At 50.4% G+C, this 15572-nt stretch overlaps 2 protein-coding genes across 2 annotated transcripts; both read left to right on the top strand.

Annotated features, from left to right (window-relative positions):
- The first annotated feature begins 308 nt into the window (after positions 1-308).
- LOC149465112 (gastrula zinc finger protein XlCGF66.1-like) lies at positions 309-2381 on the top strand. Its single transcript, XM_089673739.1, has 4 exons — positions 309-523; positions 1549-1644; positions 1824-1958; positions 2045-2381. The coding sequence occupies exons 2-4, from the start codon at positions 1561-1563 to the stop codon at positions 2234-2236; spliced, it is 411 nt and encodes a 136-aa protein (XP_089529865.1). The 5' UTR covers positions 309-523; positions 1549-1560; the 3' UTR covers positions 2237-2381.
- A 128-nt stretch (positions 2382-2509) lies between these two features.
- Positions 2510-15223, top strand: LOC149465111 (uncharacterized). Its single transcript, XM_089673706.1, has 2 exons — positions 2510-2647; positions 13600-15223. The coding sequence occupies exons 1-2, from the start codon at positions 2518-2520 to the stop codon at positions 14991-14993; spliced, it is 1524 nt and encodes a 507-aa protein (XP_089529832.1). The 5' UTR covers positions 2510-2517; the 3' UTR covers positions 14994-15223.
- Positions 15224-15572: the final 349 nt, after the last annotated feature.

The following is a 15572-nucleotide window of genomic DNA, read 5'->3' as shown; positions in this document are numbered from 1 at the left end:
GATGAGGGCAGTGAGGGGGTGACCCGTGTCATCCATCCCACCTCTGCCTGAGTCTTCTTCGGATGAATGGGGGCATCAAAGGGCTCGAAAAACCACATAGGAAGGTTTTCATCAACGTAGACAGCAAATTTCTCCTAAGCTGTGCCACATATAAAACAAATCTATCGTTTCATCGCCACTAAATTCATCATCAGTTCTGCTGCAAAACCAAAGGTTCCAAAATCCCTCCATTCATTTGAAGTCATATATTTCTTGTTGGGAGTGGAGGTGACCCCTCTATTAGGACATACAGTCCATACACACCCAGCACAAGGCCGGGGTCACACTACCAGACGGTTCTCGGGGCTGCAGTTCCTGTGAGCTCCACAAGGTGGGGATCTCACTTCTAACCAGACAGGAAGTCTCTATGGAAGACAGGAAGTGATGTCAGCTACAGACAGGAAGTGATGTCAGGTATAAATAGGACTTTCTTGCTGAGAGGTGAGGCGGGAGAAAGCCATTGCTGGAAGTGACAGCAGAGGAGGTAATGAGATCTTATCTTCGATTTACACCCAGTGTAAATTGACATCTGTGGCTGCAAATTGGGGAGCGGGTATGGCCCACACACGCCCCCCCCCCCGCCTAGGAATGCAAAATCATGTCTATACCCCTTATTCCCCCCCTCCCCAGGACAATTTTCAGCTTTCAGCGCTGTCGCACTTTGAATGACAATTGCGCGGTCATGCGACACTGTACCCATATGACATTTTTAGCACTTTTTTCCCACACACAGAGCTTTCTGTTGGTGCTCTTTACTCCCCGATGGGGGCTTTATTTTTTGCGCTATAAACAAAAAAAGCAAAAAATTAAAAATTTTGCAAATGGGTAATTTTTCTCCTTCACTGATGTGCGCTGATGAGGCGGCACTGATAGGCAGCACTGAGGTGGCACTGATGGGCACAGGTGGGTGGCATTGCTGGGCACTGATGATCAGTGCTGATCCCTTCTCTGACAATTGCCAATTCTCGGCAGTTCTCTCCTCATGCTGTGCAGCCGATAGCCGGCAACTGTATGTACCCGGAGATCTCCTCTGTCATTGGACATGGCTGATAACGTGGTAAAAGGCTGCTGTGATTGGCCGTGTACCATATCCTGTGATCAGCCGTGTCTGTAGGACACAGTGATCGCTGGGTGCGTGCAGGGGGCGTGTCCTGGAATGATGTCCATAGACGTGGTCCCAGAACCAGACAATCGCTCTGTAGCCGTCCTTCGGTAGGGAAATGGTTACGCGGTTAATGACACAGATGGGAGTTTAATGACCACCTTCATCTGCCACAGAATCTGTACATAACGTGAGATCGGGGTGAGGTGACCACCCTACCTTCATCATCCCACCAACATCCCATCCCCCGACTTCACCGCCATCACAGGAAGAGGTCTGTCGTTATATACCGCCAGCAGAGAAGACACAGAGGGGTGTGGGGGATGGTGGGAAGGATTTGGAGGGATTGTCCCTCTGTTGTCACCAAATTCCTTCTTCCCTTCTCTCCCTATTAACCCTTTATATAGATCACATGACCAATGAGGATGGAAGAGGACCGGAGTCACATGACTGGGAGGATACTAAACCTCACCCTGGAGATCATCTACCTGCTGACCGGAGAGGTGAGGAGGATTCTGGGAGGTCACATGACATCACTCTCATCTCTATTAATAAAACAGAGACCTGACCGGAAAGTTGAGAGGGATTCTGGGAGGTCACATGACATCACACAGACCTGACCGGAGAGGTGAGGAGGATTCTGGGAGTCTAATATGATGTTCTTATTGGTTCCCCAATACAGATATTTCCTCTTCTGAAGTCAGGTGATCATATGAGCATCACAGTGCCTCCATGTGACTCCCTAAACCCTGAGAGACACAACATGGAGAAGATTCTAGAAGTCACCAAGAAGATGATGGAGCTGCTGACAGGAGAGGTGAGCGGTGCCGGGAATTCTGGGACATTCTCCAGTAACAGACAAGGGATGTGTCTGGATGGTGACTGTATCATTGTGTGTGTCAGGTTCCTATAAGGTGTCAGGGTGTCACTGTCTATTTCTCCATGGAGGAGTGGGAGTATTTAGAAGGACACAAGGACCTCTACAAGGACGTCATGATGGACAATCAGCCGCCCCTCACATCACCGGGTAAGAGGAGACTTTATTGGAAAGGAGAGAGCAGTACGGAGGATCCACCTAGATCCCCCATCATCTGATAAACACATAGAAACAATGGATTCAGTCAGTGTGTGTGTTTCCTACAGATGGATCCAGTCATGGGAACCCACCAGAGAGATGTCCCCGTCCTCTGTATTCCCTGGATTCCACACAGGAAGGTCACACCATCCCTCACTATTACAAGGTTGGTGGGACGGAGAATCTAGAACATGGACTCATGGAGATGATGTGTGGATTTTCTATGTGATGTCACAATAATAAATCTTCTATCTTACAGATGATATTTTCTCTCCTTCTCTTGATGTAGAGTGGAGATCCAATGGATATAGAATTTGAGGTGAAATCAGAAGAAGAAGAGGCGTATGTGAGGGATGATCAGCAGTCTGTGGAGGAGGATGGAATAATGGGGACATTTATAGAGGAGGACACTCCTACAGAGATCAGCACAGGTGGGTCATGAACACTAAATCCATGAGCTGAACACACCTGGGAGGTAAATAGCCGAATATTAAAAATCACTTCAGACCATTTTCTATAGGCCAGTAGACAATTTATCAAACTCTTGGATTGGGGGGGCTGGGCACTGCCCCGGGGGGATATGTACCAAAACAACAAAATCTTGTCCGGCAGGAGCAACGATTCACCGATGCTTCAAGTGAAACAAGAAAAAAAGATGCAAGTTTCCAAAGCAGCCAGGGGGGTTCCCTTCATATACCGGACCCTTGTCCTAGATGAGGGTCTGCTGTAAATGTTCATGGAGGACCACAAACCCAGTGTGGGGGATTTTCATGAAATTTAGGCCTGGTATGAATTTTAGGGTGGAAGCCATGCCAAAAAAAACATGGTGCAGTCCCACCCAAATTCCATACCAGACCCTTAGAGCCTTTTATGAATTTACCGGGGGGAAGCTTCCATGGAAACCTCAAGAAAAAATCCTAGGGTCCCCCCAAAAAATTCAAACTACAACTAACCATGCAGCCCAGCTTGTCAGGAAAGGGGATGGAAAAGCTTCCCTCCTGAACCATACCAGACCTTTGAAGAACCTTGCCGCCATGTTGATCCCCACAACCCAACCTTAGCCTGCTGGTTTTGCGGGTCTGCTGGCAGGGGGCTTATGTGGAAGTTCCCTTTACCAATAGGAATGCTCCCAGATCCCACCCTGCCGTAAGAGGTACATAGTCCTTGTTAAATATCGCGGCACTTATATTATTTAGGTGTTCTAGTGCCAGGCTGATTTAAAACAGTGTGACTTTTATTTAATTCACACTTGGCATCAACATAAAATGAATACAAAAGATATAATAAAATACAGAGTAAAATATAACAAAAGTTGTAGATTATGGAAAAAGAAATAAGCTTTGGAGAAATGTCTGATCTCTTGCCTGTTCTATGACAAGTGTTTCAGTCTTGGCAGGGAAGACAACAGGTGTATCAAGGCTTTGTAGGCCTTAAGAAAACAAAAATGTCAGTGCGTGTCAGCTGTATAATGTATTGATGTGTGTCTGTGAGTGTGAGTGTGTGTATGTGACTCTCTATCTCTAAGGCACATCTTATATATATTTTACCAGACCAACCCACTAAACAGTTATTTCCTAATTCAGTGTGAGCTAAATAAGTAAAAGCCTTTTTCCCCTACCGTCTTTCAGGCCAGCACTCTGAGAGACCTCGGCTCCTCCCCATCTGAGGAAACACCTCCACCTACAATAAAAAAGCTCCACTCCCCTCTGACCTCAGTTCAGGTGTTTCCTCCGGTGGGGAGACACGAGGAGGCGCAGGAGGACGATAGGGGAGCCGAGGGCCGGATAGCCGGCTGTGAGGCCCGACGCAGCCGGGAGTGAAGGCCGGAGTGTCCGGCTGCATATCCTCCCAGGGCAGGCTGCCAGCAGTGAGAGTGCATCCCGGGGGACGGGACAGGGCACTTACCTGCTCTTCGCCCCCCGGCCCCCTCCGGCGAGGGGGGGTGTCGGGGTGGCCGTGGTGAGGTCTGGGGAGGATCGGGGGGAGTTCCGCTCCTTCCCATGCTGGCGGTCTGAGGGCTTTGCCGGGCCGGACGTCGGGAGACGGCGGTTTCCGGCGGAAGGGGCGGGGCTTCGCCCAGGGCCGCGACTTCCGCTTCCGGTCGCGGCCTTCACACCACGGCGGCGCGAAAATTGAATGTGGCGGTGCGGTGCACAGCGGTCTGGGGGACAGGCCTGCACCAGGCGACCACCCTCCGGTACGGGATGTCGGAGGCACCGGGACCAGGAGATGCCAGCACCAGCCAGTCGCAGGTAAGGTGCCTCAGTGAGGCCTCCCCTACCTGTGGGCCCCTAGCAGAAGGTAGGGCAAGGGGTCTGTGGTTTTTCAGGCCCTTGTTGCTCTGCCGGGAAGCAGGGGGGGGGGGGGTGTTTAGTGTCGGACTGATTGGGCTTCCCCCCCCCCCCCCCCCCCTTTTTCTTTTGTGTCTTGCAGGGCAAGGCCCGAGCTAAACTTAGGCACCAGGAGCCCAAGCGGAGATGCCCTTCCTGTAAGGAAGTTCTAAAAGAATCTTGGCGAAAGGTTCTTTGTGGCCCATGTATACAGGGGTTGGTGAGGGAGGAGAAGCCGGAACAGGGGGACCTAGCTAGGTCAGTGAAGGAGTTGGCTACCACCTTCGACTCCTTCAAGTCCCTCATGGAGAGGTTTGCCCTCCCATTACCTACACTTCCCCCCCCCCCCCAGGTGGCTTCGGTGAGTCGTCGGGAACCCCTTATGACTGGGGAGGAACCAGTGGGGGACTCCCAGTCTGAGGAGGATTCGGCGGGTGAGGGTCCCTCAGAGGAAGGGAGGGGCCCCTCCCGGTATAAGTTGACCCTAGAGGAGGTTGATGAGCTCCTGGGGGCTATATACGAAACCCTGGACATTAAGGAGGAGGTTAAGGCCTTATCTCTCCACGACCAAATGTATCAGGGATTGGAGGAGCACCAGCACAGAATGTTTCCTGTGCATGACATTTTGGTAGACACGATTAAGAAGGAGTGGCAAGACCCGGAAAGGAAACCGTTCTTCTCAAAAGCGTTGAGGAGGAGGTTTCCGTTTTCGGAAGACCCGGAGGCGGTCTGGAACAAGAGCCCCAGGCTAGACGCGGCCTTTTCCCAAACAACCAGGAGAACTGACCTAGCGTTTGAGGACATGGGGGTCTTACCGGACTTATTGGACAGAAGGGCAGAGTCTCTCCTTAGGAAGGCCTGGGACTCGACCCTGTACAACCTGAAACCGGCCATGGCTACGACAGTGGTAGCCAGGAACTTAGAGTATTGGCTTACGCAATTACAGGCCCATATTGTGGCAGACTCTCCCAAGGAAAAAATCTTGGCCTCTTTTGAGACCCTTTTGCAAGGAGTGGGGTATATTGCGGATGCTTCCGCAGAGTCGGTGAGATTGGGGGCCAGGTCTGCTGCCCTGACCAATTCAGCCAGAAGGGCGCTGTGGCTAAAGACATGGCAGGGGGACATCACTTCAAAAGTTAGGTTATGCGGCATCCCCCTCACAGGAGACTGTCTGTTCGGCCCGGGGTTGGAGGAATTATTGGACCGGACAGCTGATAGGAAAAAGTCCTTCCCCCTCAAGAGGAAAATGCAGGAGGGGGGGACACGGAAGGCCCGCCCGGCAAAGAGGCTGAGCCTGCGACCGCCTGGTCAGGGTAGGTCGGCTGGACAGAGAGGTAGGGGAAGAGGGGGGGCGATTTTTCGCCCTCCTGAGCAGCCCCAAAAACCAAGGTGACTTGGTTCCTCCTGTGGGGGGAAGATTGGCGGCATTCCTCCCACAGTGGGAAGCCGTGGTCACCAGCCCCTTCATTTTGGATGTCATCCGAAGGGGTTACCGGTTAGAATTTCTGAGACCGCCACCCGAGACTTTTCTAGTGACGACCCGTCCAAGGGATCCGACGAAGGACGCGGCTCTGGTGGGCGCTTTGGAGATTCTGGAGTCCCAGGGGGTCATCTCCAGGGTTCCGGTAGCGGAGCGAGGGAAGGGAGTTTATTCCCATGTGTTTGTGGTTCAAAAGCCGTCTGGGGCGTTCAGACTGATTTTGAACCTGAAACCCTTGAACAAGTCAGTACGTTACCGGAGGTTCCGCATGGATTCCATTTTTACAATCAGGTCCCTAATCCCACCAGGTGCATTCATGGCATCCATAGACTTGAAGGACGCCTACCTACACGTGCCCGTGGCGGAAGCCTCTCAGAGGTTCCTCAGGTTGGCAGTGGGGGGGGAGGAAGGAATTCGACACTGGCAGTTCAGGGCTCTTCCATTCGGCCTTTCCTCCTCGCCAAGAGTATTCACCAAGGTTCTGTCGGAGGCACTGATTTCTATCCGCTTGAGGGGGATTTCAGTGGTGGCCTATCTGGACGATTTGCTGCTCTTCGCAGATTCAGAGGCTCACTTACGGCAAGACCTGGTTATAGTGAGGAACCATCTGGAAAGCTTGGGGTGGGTTTTGAATCTGGAGAAGTCCTGCCTGGTGCCTTCTCAGAAGGTGATTTACTTGGGCTACACTCTAGACTCGGTAGACCAAAAGACCAGCCTGACTTTGGAAAAGGTCACCAAGTTGGAGGCCGGAGTCAGATTACTGCAGGGGAGCAGGTCGATGTCCATAAGACAGGCCATGTCGGTACTTGGATTGCTGACAGCGTCCATTCCGGCAGTTCAGTGGGCAGGTCTGCATATGCGTCCCCTCCAGTTGTGGATCCTGAGGGTTTGGGACAGGAAGTGTCACTCCCTAGAACGCAGGGTCTTGGTGCCCCCCAGTGTGAAAAGGTCTCTATGGTGGTGGAGGAGATCGTCCAGCATAACTCAGGGGCTGTTGTGGTGCTTTCCGATTTCCGCGGAGGTCACTACGGATGCCAGCGCCAGGGGCTGGGGAGCCCACCTGGGAAATTTGGTGACTCAGGGGGAATGGTCCTTAGGGCAGAAGGACAAATCCTCGAATTGGAAGGAATTGAGGGCAGTGTGGGAGGCTCTGCACTCCTTCCAGGCGGAGGTCAGGGGCCGGCACGTGCGTGTCCTGACGGACAATGCCACGGCAGTGGCTTATATAAACAGGCAGGGAGGGACGCGGAGCAAGGCCCTCGGGGCCTTAGCGGCGACACTGTTGTCCTGGGCAGAACTGAATTTGGCGTCCCTGTCTGCGATACACTTAAAGGGGGAGCTGAACCAGAAGGCAGACTTCCTGAGCAGGACTCGGCTCAGGGAGTCGGAATGGGCCTTGAACCCCGATGTCTTTCAGGAGATTGTGCGAAGGTGGGGATCCCCGGAGGTGGACCTTTTTGCCTCCGGAAGGAACAACAAGGTCCCAAATTTCTTCTCTCTATCCCGCTGGGACGGGTCCAGAGCGGTGGACGCATTAGGTCAGAGGTGGGACTACCGGCTTTGTTACGCCTTTCCCCCGGTTCCTTTGCTCCCCCTGGTCCTGAGGAAATTCAGGACAGAGGGGACCTCGTTAATACTGATAGCTCCCTTCTGGCCGCGGCGGGCGTGGTTTGCGACCCTGAAGAGTTTGGCCTCTCGTCCACCCTGGGAGCTGCCTCCAAGAGTGGATTTGTTAACACAGGGGCCGGTTCTTTGCCCCAGCATAGGAAGATTGCGGTTAACGGCCTGGTTTCTGAGCAGCAGCTCCTCTTAGAAAAGGGGTTCTCGCCTAGGGTGGTGGCGACATTACTGGCCAGTAGGAAGGAGGAGACCCAGGCCATTTATGGTAGGGTCTGGGGTTGCTTTACAGCCTGGTGTGACCGGACAGCTGTGGTAACCCATAGTTTGGTTTCTGTGTTGGAATTCCTGCAGGCGGGAGCGGACAAGGGATTGTCTGTCAGCACGCTCAAGGGCCAGGTCTCGGCCCTCAGTGTGTTCTTGGAGACGCCCCTGGCCAGGGAGGCGTTGGTGAGTAGGTTTTTCAAAGCTCTGGTGAGGCAGAGGCCTCCGAGGTCCAGACCATTTCCAGTGTGGGATTTGGCCAAGGTGCTCGGGGGGATGACTAGGGCTCCATTCGAGCCCTTGGAGTCCTGTCCGATAGGTGAGCTCACCATTAAGACTGCTTTTCTGGTGGCGATTACCACGGCGAGGAGGGTGTGTGAGATGGAGGCCCTCTCGATCAGAACACCCTATCTCCGTATTTTTTCAGACAGGATCGTTTTCAGACCAGACCCGTCCTTCATTCCGAAGGTAGCTCGGAGTTTCCAGAGGGAACAGGACATTGTCCTTCCCTCATTTTTTCCTGACCCGGTGGGGGTAGATCAGGAGAGGTATCACTGTTTAGATGTCAGAAGGTGCGTGCTCCAGTATCTAGAGAAATCTAGGGAGTTCAGAAGCACCGAATCCCTTTTTGTTTTTTTTAAGGGGGCTAGAAGAGGCAAGAAGGCGTCTAGAAGGACGCTGGCCAGCTGGCTGCGGCTGGCGATTACAGGAGCATATCAGGCAGAAGGCCTGGAGGTCCCGGAGGGTATCAAGGCACATTCCACCCGAGCTGTGGCGGCTACCCAGGCAGAGTTAGCAGGGGTTTCCCCAGGGCAGATTTGCAGAGCGGCAACATGGTCCAGCTATGACACATTTGCCAAGCATTACAGACTGGACCTGGTCTCGGTGCAGGAGCAGGACTTTGGTCGTAAGGTCTTACAAGCAGTTAGCCCGCCCGAAGGGTGAGTACTCGCTTATCCTCTCAGAGTGCTGGCCTGAAAGACGGTAGGGGAAAAACCAAGTTACACTTACGGTAACGTCTTTTCCAGGAGTCTTTCAGGCCAGCACCGGTTTCCCACCCACTGTTGATATTGGTTATGTGAAGATGGCTTATTATGATTATGTTGTCTCGCATTGTGTCTCCCCAGATGACCGGAGGATGCTTGGAGAACTGAGGTCAGAGGGGAGTGGAGCTTTTTTATTGTAGGTGGAGGTGTTTCCTCAGATGGGGAGGAGCCGAGGTCTCTCAGAGTGCTGGCCTGAAAGACTCCTGGAAAAGACGTTACCGTAAGTGTAACTTGGTTTTTTGTACATCTTCTATACTTATAAGTCTTAGTGTCCATATTTGTAAACCTTCTATACTTATACTCTTAGTGTGACGTTATCTTCAAACCTCTTAGACGACAGAAATACATGATACTGTTACATGATATACAATGGCTTCACATATCTTTTAGAAAGGGACAATGTTCACATAAATGCATATAACCAACAATAATTGATACTAAACTTATCACACACTATTCCTAACTAATAAATTAATTGTATGAAATAATTATCCAACTAACTATATTATAGATTAGACATGATTTTCTTTATAAAAGACATATCCTTTCTTTGCTCTACTGCATACCAATATCTTTTTACATTCCGATTTGCTATTCTTAAAAGAAGCTTATGACCTGCTGACCTCTTAGACATGAATATACCATGGTTCATCTTTAACACCTGTTTTTCAAAGCTTTCATACACACACAAAGTTACTCAATGACTTAAGTTGTCATTTTAGAGGAGACACTGATATGAAAAGATACAGACATCTGTTTTATGGTGAATTAATTTCTTACAGTCCTCCCATCCACTGTCAGTCATAACACCTGGCAATGTAGGTCCAGGTCCTTAGCAATGGCGCCACCAATGAGGTCTCACTTTGATGACTGCTCACTTCTGAGAGCTTCGGCAGACAACAGCTGATACAGTACATGTAAGGGGGCGGGGTCTCCTGGGTGACATCATTGACTATATTTGGACATGACCATAATTGGTCAATGACATCACCCGGGAGACCCATCCATTTACTCAATCATTTACATTGGGGGGGGACTGGTTTCTGTAGCTACCCCCAGCTCTGCTGATCCCCCGCTCAGTAGCTACCCCCAGCTCTGCTGATCCCCCATTCAGTAGCTACCTCCAGTTCTTCTGAGCCTTTTCTTTCTCCGATCCCCACTCACCTCCCACTATATTTTTTCCGCGCTGCGTGTCATGTGTTACATACGCCAGTTTCTCAGGCTTCGGCCCCTCAGCTCTGCTCATTTTCTGCCACTCAGTATTCTCTCCCTCCAGTCCCCACTCACCTCCTGCTATATTTCTCCCATGATGCTCACCACCTGTGACATCTGCTAGTTTCTCCTGCTCTGGACCCTCATCTCTGCTGATTCTCTGCCGCTCAGTCCTCTCTCCCTCTAGTCCCCGCTCACCTCCCGCTATATTGCTCCCAAGCTGCTCACCACAGCAGTTAAGTTTTCCTGCTCCGGTCCCACAACTCTGCTGATCCTCTGCTGCTCAGCCCTCTTTCCCTACTCAGCAAATTTCTCCTACTCCGCTGATCCCCAGTTCATGATTGCCCCCGCTCAGCAGATCCCCAGCTCATTAATACCTTCGTTCAGCAGATTCCATGCTAAGTAGAGCTCTGCAGATCTGGTTTGCTGATCTTCTCTCTCTGTGGTCCCCACTCTCCTCCCCCTTTATTGCTTCCATGCAGCGTACCATGTGTGACATCAGCTAGTTTTTCAGGCTTCAGCCTCTCAGCTCTGCTCATTCTCTGCCGCGAGGTCCCACCAGTCTCCTCCCACCTTCCGCTATATTGCTCCTATGCTGCTCACCACGTGTGTCCCTCAGCTCTGCTGATTCTGTGCCTCTCAGCCCCATCTCCCTCCAGTCCCTGCTCAGCTCCCGTTATATTGGTCCGATGCTGCTCACCACGTGTGACATCTGTTTCTCCCGCTCCGGTCCCTCAGCTCTGCTGGGTCTACACCACTTAAGCCCATCTCCCTCCAGTCTCCTCCCACCTCCCGCTATATTGCTCCCCTGCTGCTCACCACGTGTGACATCTGTTAATTTTTCCTGCTGCCGTCCAACAACTGTGCTGATCCTCTGCCACTCAGTTCTCTTTCCCCCACTTACCAAATCCCCAGCTAATGAGTAACTCCACTCAGCAGATCCCCAGCTCATTAGTACCCTTGTTTTAGCAGATTCGCTGCAAAGTAGTAGCTCCATCTCTGCTGATCCCCTGCTCAGTAGTGACCTCCAGCTCTGCAAATCCCCCGCTCAGTAGCTACCTCCAGCTCTGCTAATCCCGTGCTCAGTAGTAACCTCCATCTCTGCTGATCGCCTGCTCAGTAGTAACCCCCAACTCTGCTGATTCTGCGCTCAGTAGTAACCTCCAGTTCTGCTGATCCCCCGCTCAGTAGTAACCTCCAGTTCTGCTGATCCCGCGCTCAGTAGTAACCTCCAGTTCTGCTGATCCCGCGCTCAGTAGTAACCTCCAGTTCTGCTGATCCCGCTCTCAGTAGTAACCTCCAGTTCTGCTGATCCCGCTCGCAGTAGTAACCTCCAGTTCTGCTGATCCCGCGCTCAGTAGTAATCTCCAGTTCTGATCCCCCGCTCATTAGTAACCTCTAGCTCTGCTGATCTTTCTCTCTCTCTCCCTCTCACCTCCAGCTATATTGCTCACTACCTGTGACATCTGCTAATTTTTCCTGCTCCGGTCCCCCAGCTCTGCTGATCCACCTCCTCTCAGTCCTCTCTCCAGTCCCGCTCACCTTCCGCTATAGCATTTCCACATTGCACACAGCGTGTGCCGTCTGCTAGTTGCTCCGCTCCAGTCAGGACCCCACTCACCTTCCTGCTGCTCCACACTGCACACCAGATGTGATGTCTGCACCAGACTCTTCCAGAATATATACACGCGAGCCAGAAGTGACTGCTGATGACGTATTTCCGGTTCTCTTGTTGGTTTCCCAGTGCATCCTGGGATATCTCATTCCTGCAATACCTCCAAAACAAAGCCAAGCTAAAGCGGAATAAATGCCTCTCATAGCCTGCAGGTGCTGGTAGTGAGCGTTGTCACAGACTTTTATGGAGGCTTTGGAGATGCTTTGAAGCACCAAGGAAGATACCTGGGGATCATTTTTGAAGCAAAGCAAATGCAACAGTGGGAACAGGACTGCCAGGGAACCATTGGATTTAGTGACGGGCTTTGCTTGGTAAAAATGCGCGTCCAATGGTACATTTTGAAGAAGTGTAAACCAGGCCTTAGAGCTAAATATTTAGCCCTCCCCCTGCCGAGGATTTAGCCCTCCCCCTCTCGAGGATTTACCCCTCCCCCTACAGAAGATTTACCCCTCCCCCTCCAGAGGATTCTTCCCCCCCCCCCCCTTCCTGACCAGGCAATACTACGATGCGTTACTTTCCCTGACAATTGCGCAGTCATGCAACGCTGCACCTAAATGAAATTTACATCCTTTTTTTCCCCCCACGAATAGAGCTTTCTTTCGGTGGTATTGGATCGCCTCTGCGTTTTTTTTTTTGTTTTTCATTTTTTGCGCTATAAACAAATAAAAGACCAACAATTTTGGGGAAAAAAAATATTTTGGACTTTTTGCTATAAAACATGTCCAGTTGAAAAAAAATTGTAAAAGTAAAATTTCGGCCAAAATGTCTCCCGCTCCGTGTCTTCGCTAAAAAAAAAATCCCGATACGTGTAATTTGATTAGTTTACAGGGAAGTTATAGCGTCTACAAATGGCGGTATATATACTGGGATTATTATTATTATTACATCGAGTTTATATAGCGCCAAAGGGTTTGCTCAGCGCTGTACAATAGGGGGGACAATACATGGCACATTACAACAAAAACAGACAGCGTACGAGGGGTAAGAGGGCCCTACTCTTTCAAGCTTACAATCTAGGAGATTATAGGGATTATTTTTTTAATATTAGTAATGGTGGCGATCAGAGACTCATGGCGGGACTGCGGTGGGCATTCTGACACTGGGGGAGGGGGAACTGACTTGGTGTCACTGACATCCCCAGTGACACCAATACAGTGATCAGTGCTAATAATAAGCCCTGACACTGTACTAATGGCACTGGGCAGGAAGGGGTTAATATCTGGGGGGATCAAAGGGTTAACTGTGTGCTGTGTGTGTTTCACTGTACGCATGCTGCTATGCAGAGCCATACAAAGCAGTATGCCGGAGCTGACAAGAGAGATCCGTGTTGTTTACATACAGATCTCTCCCCTGTCGGTAATACTCAGAGATCGCCGGGTGCCTGCGGGGAATCGCCAGCCGGGACCCAGTGATTGACAGTGGAGGCCACGAATGGCAGTGCCGGTAGGCCCCGTACCCAGAACTGCAGAATCGCGTGTGTGTGTGTGTGTGTGTGTGTGTGTGTGTGTATATATATATATATATATATATATATATATATATATATATATATGTGATTTGCACCCCCTGCAGCAGTATATCTGTTACGTAGTTCACATAAAACTGTATTTCCCGTCTTGTTGGGATAAAAAGTATCAGAGAGACTGAAACACTTCTCTATCCAGAAGGAAATACTGCAGCTTCAAGCTCCCTCCAGTGCTGCCAGAAGCCTAGACCTATGCAAGTATCAAATCTAATGGTCTTGTGTTTTATCTTCCAGGACCCGCCATAGAGAAACCCTCAAAGGATCGTCTCACTTTATCTCCAGGTTGTAAAATGGAAGATGAGGACATCCCAGCAGATTGTGCCGGAGAAAAGAGAATGAGCTCCACTATGGATGGTGAACTTCCCAGTGTGGAGAGACCATGGAGTCCCTCTGACTCTGAGCACCCTCGTACTGTGGGGGATGGGGCCAGGATTCAGGGGGAGAAGACATTTCCCTGTCCTGAGTGTGGGAAAAGTTTTCAGTCTGAATTAAGTCTTTCTGTACATCAGAAATCTCACATGAGTGGAAAGCATTATTCCTGCCCTGAGTGCGGGAAATTGTTTTCACGGAAGTCCAATCTTTACAGACATCAGAGTTTACACACGGGCGAGAGACCGTATTCCTGCCCTGAGTGTGGGAAATGTTTTTCGCAGAAGAGCTATGTGAACACCCATCTGAAGATTCACACGGGTGAAAAGCCGTATTCCTGCCCTGAGTGCGGGAAACGTTTTTCAGAGAAGACTAGTCTTTCCAAACATCAGAGATGTCACACAGGCGAGAAGCCATATTGTTGCTCTGAGTGCGGGAAATGTTATACACAGAAATCAGAACTTGTAACACATCAAAGATCTCACACGGGGGAGAAGCCGTATTCTTGCGTGGAGTGCGGGAAATGTTATTCAATGAAGATTGATCTTAACACACATCAGATGTATCACAGAGGCGAGAAGCCGTTTTCCTGCTCTGAGTGCGGGAAATGTTATACAAGAAAATCAGAACTTGTTAATCATCAAAGATCTCACACAGGAGAGAGACCCTATTGCTGTCCTGAATGCGGGAAATGTTTTTCACTGAAGTTCAGTCTTAACGTACATCAGAGGTATCACACGGGAGAGAAGCCTTATGTCTGCTCTGAGTGTGGAAAATGTTATACACAGAAACCAGAGCTTGTTAAACATCAGAGATCTCACACGGGGGAGAAGCCGTATTCCTGCACTGAGTGCGGAAAGTGTTTCTCACAGAAAGCCAATCTTGTCATGCATCAGAGGTCTCACAAAGGGGAGAAGCCGTATTCCTGCCCTGAATGTGGAAAATGTTATACACGCAAATCAGTACTTGTTGTACATCAGAGATCTCACACAGGGGACAGGCCATTTCCCTGCCCTGAGTGCGGGAAACGCTTTTCAAACAAATCAGACCTGGTTAAACATCAAAGATCTCACACGGGAGAGAAGCCGTTTCCCTGTCCTGAGTGCGGGAAATGTTTTTCACAGAAGTCCGATATTTCCAGACATCAGAGATCTCACACTGGGGAGAAGCCGTATGGCTGTCCAGAGTGTGGGAAATGTTTTACACAGAAATCGGATCTGGTTTATCATCAAAGGTCTCACAGGGGGAGATGCTGCTGAGTGCGGGAAATTGTTTTCCACAGAAGTCTGATATTTCCAGACATCGGAGGTCTCACAGGGGGAGATGCCGCTGAGTGTGGGAAATGTTTTTCAATCTTAACATATTATCAGAGATCTCATGCTGGGGAGAAGCCATGTAACTGTCCAAAAGGCAGGAAATGTTATATGCACAAGCCAGGCCACGTTGATCATGGATGGGAGTCATGTTCCTGCACTGAGTGCGGGAAATGTTTTTCAGCAAAGTGGAGTCTTACCGTACATCAGAGATCTATCGAGGGTGCGGGAAATATTTTTTAGCAGAGTGCGGGAAATGTACAGATAGAACAAGCCTTGTGACGCATCAAAGATCTTACTCCGGGAAAAAGGAGTACTTTGCTACATCTGTGGCGTTCACTCATCTCTATGCCCAGCGCCGGGGTCATTCGATGGTTTCTCAGGTAATGCTGAGAACTACCGAGGGGCGGGGTTATTTTCGGCACCTGTATCGGTGCTTTTTTTTTTTTTTTCATTTCGGCCGACTGCCAGTAGGGGTGTTTTTGGCCGAAACTTTTCGGCCACTGAAATTTGGGTGCATGCCTT

The sequence above is a fragment of the Staurois parvus genome, unplaced genomic scaffold (assembly GCF_062004578.1).
Source record: "Staurois parvus isolate SC_StPar_1 unplaced genomic scaffold, SC_StPar_1.0 ptg000144l, whole genome shotgun sequence".
NCBI lineage: Eukaryota > Metazoa > Chordata > Amphibia > Anura > Ranidae > Staurois > Staurois parvus.
The sequence above is the reverse complement of the archived record's forward strand: the minus strand, read 5'-3'. Positions and strand labels throughout refer to the sequence as shown.

Excerpts from the sequence above, each read along its gene's own strand:
- LOC149465112 (XM_089673739.1), top strand. The coding sequence starts at position 1,561 with ATGAGGATGGAAGAGGACCGGAGTCACATGACTGGGAGGATACTAAAC. Across the intron at positions 1,645-1,823 it reads TCTACCTGCTGACCGGAGAG|ATATTTCCTCTTCTGAAGTC; the intron begins GTGAGGAGGATT and ends TCCCCAATACAG. Across the intron at positions 1,959-2,044 it reads TGGAGCTGCTGACAGGAGAG|GTTCCTATAAGGTGTCAGGG; the intron begins GTGAGCGGTGCC and ends TGTGTGTGTCAG.
- LOC149465111 (XM_089673706.1), top strand. The coding sequence starts at position 2,518 with ATGGATATAGAATTTGAGGTGAAATCAGAAGAAGAAGAGGCGTATGTG. Across the intron at positions 2,648-13,599 it reads TCCTACAGAGATCAGCACAG|GACCCGCCATAGAGAAACCC; the intron begins GTGGGTCATGAA and ends TTTATCTTCCAG.